The 9,141-nt window shown below is 35.6% G+C and overlaps 1 protein-coding gene across 1 annotated transcript; it reads left to right on the top strand.

Annotated features, from left to right (window-relative positions):
* Nucleotides 1-31: 31 nt before the first annotated feature.
* LOC109583982 (GON-4-like protein) lies at nucleotides 32-9,089 on the top strand. The gene is made up of 15 exons (XM_019999531.1): nucleotides 32-92; nucleotides 181-270; nucleotides 429-524; nucleotides 593-673; nucleotides 6,122-6,172; nucleotides 6,321-6,425; nucleotides 6,659-6,800; nucleotides 6,899-7,053; nucleotides 7,188-7,263; nucleotides 7,307-7,420; nucleotides 7,765-7,884; nucleotides 8,074-8,114; nucleotides 8,190-8,323; nucleotides 8,540-8,729; nucleotides 8,988-9,089. The coding sequence occupies exons 1-15, from the start codon at nucleotides 51-53 to the stop codon at nucleotides 9,087-9,089; spliced, it is 1,539 nt and encodes a 512-aa protein (XP_019855090.1). The 5' UTR covers nucleotides 32-50.
* The last annotated feature ends 52 nt before the right edge of the window (nucleotides 9,090-9,141 follow it).

Here is a 9,141-nt window from a genome sequence, read left to right as displayed (position 1 = left end):
CAGATGGTATCTTAGCAACTGTATCTTAGCAACGAGACCACACCTACAAAATGGCCGAGGATAAGCGGGAAAGAAATTCTTCAAGAAACTTGGTAAAGACTGAAAAGATATACAAGAGCAGCTATTATTACTACTGCATGTAGTAGCTAATATTATATATGAGGTGTTTTTATTTGTTAGGAAGAAGAGAAGGAAGATATTGATGCTAAACTGGAGGAAAGAGCGGCTCAGAATAACATGACTGTGGCCAATGTTAAGAGTCTTCTTCATGTAAGAATCTCCTTCAGTTGATAGTTGATACGTTAGCATTATTAGTTTTTTACGTTTATTAATAATATAATTTTAATTTAGTGGGTGGGGTCAGGTATTATTTTATTATCATTATTAAACTTAGTGAAAGTAGTGTTAAATTTTTATTGTTCATGTAGCATGTACTGAAGGACAAGAGGGTCGTTGCTATGGCAAAGAAACTGGCCAACGAGGACTCCTCCAGTGAAGATATTGATTTAGATATACCACCATATGTAATTATGAGAGGGAGGGAGGGAGGGAAAGGGAGAGAGAGAGGGAGTATTAATGGTTTCTATTTTAGGAGCCAAGGTTGACAAGAGCCCGTGTCCGTGAAGCTGTGATATCGTCAGTGACTGGTGTTAACTTTAGTCCTGATAAACTGGTTAGCTAAACCTGTTATACCTGTTTAGTTTGGTCTTAGATCAACATTACCTGATTAGAAAAAGAGAAAAAAAACTAATTATTATAAGTACATGTACATCATGTACTCTCAATTCATCCTTTAATAGTCTACTTGATAATGAGGACATGCTTAGAGTGTACCGTATAGCGGAAAATTTTGGAGGGACTAAAATTTGGCAAATTGCTAAATTTTGGTGATTGGCAGATTTTAATTTGGCGAATTGGTGGCCACGTGCATTGAGCATGCGTATAATGGCTCAAAATGGCGGGTTTAATTTTGGCGAATGGCTATCAAAATGCCAAATTCGCCAAATTTAATTCCCTCCAAAATTTCCCGCTATACGGTACATGTACATTGAGTCACACTCCATGAGCATGTGATAATAATACTAACATAATGTGATTGATTCTCTCTTTTCCTTTCTCCTCCCTCTCCCTCTCTTCCCCTCTTCATTTACTCTAATATCTATGATATGAATAACTAATGAAACATAAATAGAATACATTAAAAATTAAATAAATATAATTGATTTTAAAACTTACTTTATTATCGTTTCCTCCTGAGGCCAGGTGCTGGTAATTAGGGGACCAGCGAAGTCCACAGACTTCCTGGGCGTGGCCTAATAGCCTCCTGGTGGGGAAGGCGGGTAGATGTGGGTCCCACTGTAATACCATGTTGTCATGACTACCACTGCATAATGTATCACCACATCGATCATGAGAGGGATCCTGCAAAATACAATTTAGATACATTAGCATACATGTTACAATGTCAAGTGATGCAATACTCAAGAAGCAAGAGATTTATAAAGACACAAACAACAACTCTTCCTTCTCTCTTTAGACATTCATTGCTATTTTAATTTTTTGAAAAAAATAATATTTTGAATATTTAAAATTATGATTTCAAAATAATTATGAACAATAATAATAACAGAAATGACAACAATATAAATCACACACTAGCCTAAGAAAAAATACAAACTTGATATGTTACTGTCAGTTTGTTATTGACAATATTTATCTCTAATGTTAGTAGCAATGTGATGCTTTCCTTCTTTATCCAGTGCTGTAGCTAATGATGACCAACTGGGACCTCCTTTCTCTCTCACTTTATCTTCTCCTCTTAACCAGGCAGACATACACTGTCTGAAGCACTTCTTAGAGTCTCCATTATTATCTTCATTGATATCTTCTAGTGTAGGCTGATAGAGTCCTAGCTGAAGACCAAGATCATGCCATATATGGCAAGGTAGATGATTGAGTATTGTTAGCTCTTCAATGACAATATCAAGATCTTTAATATCTATAAAAATAATAATTAATAGTACAGTTTACACTCTCACTACTTGACAATTGTGATAGTACATATTATAACATACCTAGCTTTATTGGAGTCAATGGTGTCTTGAATTCTTCAGTTATTTCAATCACTTCCTATACAATAATAATAATAATAATAATAACTGATATTTGTCACTGTGCTTGTTCATAAAGGTGATATACATCAGTAGTGTATTGCTGAAAGGTGAGTTTAACAGGTGTACAAGTATATAATTATTATTAGTAGGAAAAGCCACACAATGACAACCCACAATTATGACAAAGACTGAGTAATTTAATAAGAAATAAAAATTACTTTTAAAGATATGACTTTTTGATTATTAGTGCTTGTATTAATGTACATGTATCAAACAGTTTGTGTGTGTTAATTCTTACCTTAATATCACGTCCTCCTAATAGTGACAGGTTACTAATATCTGATAATGATTCATCAGGTAGGATCTCCTTCAATTCTGTTTGTCCTTTATCACTCACAAGAAATGGTTTCCTTTTCTTAATCGCCAACAGTACATTATATATGCCATAAGTTGTCCTTTCTCTTGGTGTATTCACAGGATAGGCTAGTTCTTTAGGATCAATAACTAACTCTTTTACCTCTAGACTGGGACAGGATTCTTTATAAATACTCATTACCTCTCCTATCACATCTCTTCTTACAGACACTATATTGTCACTGTAACCTTTTTTACAGGACATCATTACTAGTACACACTGGCTCTCATCCACATTCTCTACTAATACTCTTACACCATTGTCATCAAACCAGTGAAGACCATTCCGCCAAAATGTACAGTAACGATTTAACTTGTCATCTTCTTGAGGTAGAGCCATTTTGTAAGCAAGACGTAATGAGAAGACATGGAAGTATCGAGGAGGAAAGAAATGATGTTTACTAGTACACTGTAGACACCAACCGAACTGGAACACTTCACTAGTCATCTCATCAGGTCTATCAGTAGACAAAAGACATGGAAAGTGCAACAACCTTTCTCCTCTTCTTTTTCTCCCTCCCTCCTCCTCCTCTTCCACTCCAAACTGATGGAGGTTTGTCATTCTTAGGAAAGATGGACTAATTTCTTCACAGAGTTCCATGTTCTTTAGAAAACGAATCAACATGTCAGGATCATATTTAGGGAAGAGTCTAGTCAGACTAGACACACTAACAATACCAGTATTGCTAGCAATGTCAACATGTTCTTTGAATGTCTCTGGAGCAAAGAGAATCCCATCTACCTCAGTTAGTAGTATACCCTTATTCACAACAACCCATACCTTGTCTTCACTTTTAAGAATACTGATCAAACCAATTGAGTGCAATGAATCAAGAACATCCAAAACGTCTTCTCTTTTATCTGGCGTGAAGTAATCATCATTGTCCTTACCAGCAGACATTACATCAGAGAGGGTCAGTATATTCTCTTTCCTTTCCTCCAGTAGACCATACATCATGTGACAATAAAGACTCAAATTCCTTCCACTTGTACTACGAATGGACTCACAGGCACTACACAACTTATTAAAGAAGGAATCCATACCACTCCCACCAAGCTTACGACAATCTAAGAAGACACTATCATACCTTTCCGTTACAATAATCTCCTGTAGTTCTTCCTTTCTCCTTTTCTTTTCAACAGAATTGCTTATCTCATCCACATGACTGACTATTACAATAACATGGCATTGATTTAGAGCTTTCTGTGCTTCATTTCTCACAACTGTTAGCCACTGATGAAGTTGTTTGACTGCTTCCTTCTCCACTATATTGACTACTATCAGGAACACACCACCAGAACCTTGTAACAGATTCTCAATGACAGCACTGTGACTGGAGTAGTATTCCGAATGACCAGCAAAATCATGAAGAATGATGTTATCCAGTGTCCTGTGTTGTAGTTTATAAGGAATGATGCCAGCAGTACAGGGTACTACCCCTCCAACATTTCTAAAGGAACCAAGAATGAAAGGGCCAGTAGCTGTGTCATTGATGACATGACTAAGAGTGCTTTTACCAGCTCCAGGATTACCCACAAGGAGGACGTTAACATAAGAATCAATTGGGTGAGATGATTTTATGCCACCAAACTTCTTCAAGACAGAAAGAATATCAGTGTGACTTCTCTCCTTAGCTAGTGTAATTGGTGTGTTCCCCTTCTCATCTTTAGCCAATGGATCACATTTACCAGTTGATAGTAAGTATTCAACAGCTGCAGATTTACCATAATTAGCAGCACAGTGAAGAGGTGTCCACCCCCACCTGTCAATAGCCATTGGATCACAGTGACACTCATCAATGAGATATCTCATCACATCAACATGATTACCTTCTGCAGCCAAATGAAGACAAGTCCAACCTTCACCATCTTTTTCGTGTGGGTCACAGTGATATTTAGTGATGAGATCTTTTGTAACATCTAACCAGCCATTCCTTGAAGACAAATGAAGCAGACTATAATACCTTGTAATGCTATTCGGTTCCTCCACTAATGGTAGTAAGCGAACAGCTTCTTTATGATCTCTATACAGAAACGCAGCCCAACACGTGTCCTCTAACGACATCTTGTGATCAGTAGTGCTGGGCGATATATCGAAATTAATGATATTTTACATCAGAGTCAAGACTCAAGCAGATTCAAGAGTAAAAATTGAAAATACCCACAAAATGGTGGTTCCATTGCAGTTTAGGTCCTACCAAATTAATATCAATTAAATTTAATATTAATTAATGACATCAGTATAAGACTCCGCTTCCACTGCACTCCAAGTACATAAAATAATTTTAAAAATGTATTATTAATTTTTGCTATTCTACACATGCATCTTTGAGCTGATTCCGACTTCAATTTTTCAAGTTACAGCTATTTTAAGAAAACGCCAAAAATCTGAAAAATACCCAAGGCTATAGCACATGGTTTTTTTTTAAATGGCTCCAAAATCACCATTTTAATTACATTTTTGCAGGGGCGTAGCTGAGGTAGGGCCTGAGGGGGCCTGGGCCCTACCATCAAAGTGGCCTTATAATTATATTCATAACCCAAAAGGTTATATTCATTGTTCTTACAATAACAAAAGGGGATGGCTGATAACCACAGCTCTTTTAAAGCTATATACAATGATAATTTCACTCTGATTTTGCTCAGTTTGCAGGAAAATGCCTCCATTTTGTTACGTAAAAAGGGTGTGGCCAAAATCGCGGCGCGCTTCGCACGCCATTTTGTTTCCTTGCCCTACCGTCACCCAAGGTCCAGCTACGCCCCTGCATTTTTGGTACATATTAAAGTCCTTATGCTGTGTAGAAAGTTCGAACCGATTCCTGCTTCAATTTTTCGATTTACGGCCATTTTAAAGCAACTGTATCTTAGCAACGAGACCACACCTACAAAATGGCCGAGGATAAGCGGGAAAGAAATTCTTCAAGAAACTTGGTAAAGACTGAAAAGATATACAAGAGCAGCTATTAATACTACTGCATATAGTAGTTAATATTATATATGAGGTATTTTATTCTTTAGGAGGGAAAGGAGGAAGATATTGATGCTAAACTGGAGGAAAGAGCGGCTCAGAATAACATGACTGTGGCCAATGTTAAGAGTCTTCTTCATGTAAGAATCTCCTTCAATTGATAGTTGATTTGTTAGCATTATTAGTTTTTTTAAAGTTTATTAATAATTTTAATTTAGTGGGTGGGGTCAAGTATTATCATTATTTTATTACTATTATTATTATTATTATTATTATTTTAGTGATTAAAGTAATATTAAACTTTTATTGTTCATGTAGCATGTACTGAAGGACAAGAGAGTCGTTGCTATGGCGAAGAAACTGGCCAACGAGGACTCCTCTAGTGAAGATGTTGATTTAGATATACCACCATATGTAATTAGGAGGGAGGGAGAGAGAGAGAGGGAGGGAGAGGGAGGGAGAGAGAGAGAGAGTATTAAAGGTTTCTTTTTAGGAGCCAAGGTTGACAAGAGCCCGTGTCCGTGAGGCTGTGATATCGTCAGTGACTGATGTTAACTTTAGTCCTGATAAACTGGTTAGTTAAACCTGTTATGCCTGTTTAGTTTGGTCTTTCTCTCTACTCTAGTCTAGTCTGTCAGTTTCGACTCCTTTGCTACCATCAATCTCAATTAGCAGTGTAAGAGAGAGAGAGGGGGGGGAAGGAGAGTACTTCATAGACATACATGTACATGTACATGTGTATTAAAATTCCTCATGTACATGTACATGTACATGTACATACATGTATACATGTTCATTACTTACATGTATTATCATTGCATTAGGTAGCAGCTCCTAATGCACTTGATGAATTGTTTCCTGATGTCTCCTCCACTGAAGATGAAGATGATGATTATCTACCAGATACAGACACCACTGTCAACAATGAAGTATGTACATGTACATCTACATTGTTATTATACTGTGTAACATGGAAGTACATGTACATGTACAGTGCAAATAACTATCAACTTTTAGCATAACTTTAGCATGTACATGTACATCTTTATGTAGTGTAATTAAGGAATAATTATGTTTGAATTTAAAATTGAATGCTCTTTCTTGCCCTCTTTTCTCTTACATTGTACTTCTAATACTCTCCATCTCTATTCTATTATAACAGGACATATTAGTTGAGTCAGACACTGAAACTGGTGATCCTATTGACACCGAGATAGAAGAGGAGGAGGAGGAGGGAGAGGAAGAAGAAGGAGGAGAAAGGATACAGGAGACTCAAGTTACCAGTAGCAGAGGAGTCCTAACTGGTACTCATTGATTATTCTTAGATCCATCTACCATTAATAGACCATTAACTTTGTAACTATTAATCTTACACCCTTACATATTAATCTTTCATTATCAGATACTGATGAAGCAGTTCAAGCAGCCACACTCTTAGCCTCACTCTCTGATGTTAACTTCACCCCCCTGAAGGATCAGGCCCCACTCCTTCCTCCTATTCACCCTCCAGTGTCTACTCAACCTATTCAAGCTTACCAGCCTGGACCACCGGAACTAGTAAGAATAATAATAATAATAATAATAATAATAATAAGTTTCTTAATGATAGAATAAATTTATATACGTTGTACTTAATTACATATAATTCTATTTATGCTATTACAATATATTATTTTTATTATTATTTTCAGAGTAATGATGAGATTATTGCTAAACGGACCAGATCGAAGCGACCTCTAGTTGACACTGATATTAACGAGATTGAAGGTAGTTGTAGGTGTGGTCTGTTACTATGGTGATCATTTCGTAGCTTCCTTCAATCCTCCTGATGTTCCTTCTGATGACGAGTCACAGACAGTTCAGGATATTGATGAAGATGAGCTGGAGTGGCAGAAATGGCTGGCAGACCTTATGAACCCACGCTGTAAGACTGTTAATGATATCAGTGTTAGTGTTAATATATCAGTGTCAATATCAGTGTTAATATCAGTGTTAGTATGAGTGTTAATGTCAGTGTTACTTAATAATATCAGTGTTAGGATATTAGTGTTAGTAGTATCAGCCTTAATATTAGTGTTAATAATATCAGTGTTAATCAATACCAGTGTTAGTACTAGTGGTAATATATCAGTATTAGTATCAGTGTTAATCAATACATTGTTAATATCAATGTTAGGATTAGTGTTGATATCAATGTTAGTATCAGTGTTAATATCAATGTTGATATCAGTGTTGATAAATCAGTTATTGTGATATTTCTATACACAGCTGCTGATATGTCAGGATTGGATGATCAAGAAGATGATACTGAGTATAATTTTTGGGCAGAGAAACACGACGACCTTGAGAAGGAAGAATTTAGGACAGACAGAGGAGTGAAGATACCTCGTAAGAAAAGAAAGAGAGAGAGAGAGAGACTAAAATGAATTTTAAAATGAAATATTTAGACACTAGACTAAGGCTATGTGGTCTTTGTAGTGTGGATTTATGAAACTTAATTCTGCAAAATTGCATTTTATCTAAATTATTTTTCTTTGCAAAACTTATACTTTTATAGTCATTTTTTATATTCTATAGAGAAGGAAGTAGATGAATTAATAGAAGAGCTACTCAATCCAGTAATGGAGGAATAGTGAAGAGAAAGAGAGAGATAGGGAGATTATGATTATATATCATGAAAATTTAATTTTTAGAATATTGGTGTTTTAAATGCCGATCCTAATCCTATCGTCTCCTCATTGAATTATTTGGATAACACTAGAACCAGCACCACTACCAATAACAGTGGAGTGGACCTCACCTCGGCTTATCTACTGGAGTCTCTAGGGTAGGGACTCTGTGTGTGTACTATAAATAGATACGTTGCTAAAAATAGAAGAGATGAAATTGAAAATTTTAAATTATAGTCAATGCATCTAAACTACATATAGTTGACAAAATTTAAAGAGGATTTCAATTTATTTTAGGATAATTAGTCATTTTATATTAATTTTTTGGAGTTATTTTCTTAATTGTGTTTTTTATTGTTTTTTGTAATTTTTAGTCTCCGCCCTCCTATGTTAAGTCAGTCGGCGTTACAAGCCACGCCTCTAAAGGACAATACTAATACTGAGACTAGGAGAGAGGAGGAGCAAGAGATGCAGACCGAACCCACCACATCATCACTGGAGGGGAATAAAGAGCAGGGACTGTCACGAGATCAGATGGTACAAGTTTGGGATCAGCTACAGCAGGTTAGACTACATGTACATTTAACATTAACAATTTAACATAATAATTTATTATAGGATTTTTACATGTATGTGTATTATTTTTAATGAAAAAGCAAATTAATTAAGTAATTTCAGTTAAATTGAGCTGCCTCATGTACATGTTGTAAAATTGAAGTTCATATTCTCAAAAATTTAATTTGGTTTCGAAATACATGTACATGTACTTATAGTATGTATGCATATTTAGCTAAATATTAATGTGATTTTCTTATTTTGTAGCATTTCCAGTTGCTCATGCAAACATTTATAATGTCAAGATTTGAGCCTTCGCTTGTCTTCATTGCTCAATTGGCAGCTCAGGCTGTTGTAAGTTATGAATAATAAATAAATAATAATCATCTTTATATTATAAGAGTTATTGTTTTATTTCCTT

The sequence above is a fragment of the Amphimedon queenslandica genome, unplaced genomic scaffold (assembly GCF_000090795.2).
Source record: "Amphimedon queenslandica unplaced genomic scaffold, v1.1 AMPQUscaffold_13258, whole genome shotgun sequence".
Taxonomy (NCBI): Eukaryota; Metazoa; Porifera; class Demospongiae; order Haplosclerida; family Niphatidae; genus Amphimedon; species Amphimedon queenslandica.
The sequence above is the reverse complement of the archived record's forward strand: the minus strand, read 5'-3'. Positions and strand labels throughout refer to the sequence as shown.

Bases quoted from the DNA above. Each gene is read 5' to 3' on its own strand.
- LOC109583982 (XM_019999531.1), top strand. From the start codon at position 51: ATGGCCGAGGATAAGCGGGAAAGAAATTCTTCAAGAAACTTG. The intron at 93-180 runs GTAAAGACTGAA...TTTATTTGTTAG, and splicing joins GAAATTCTTCAAGAAACTTG to GAAGAAGAGAAGGAAGATAT. The intron at 6,801-6,898 runs GTACTCATTGAT...TTTCATTATCAG, and splicing joins TAGCAGAGGAGTCCTAACTG to ATACTGATGAAGCAGTTCAA.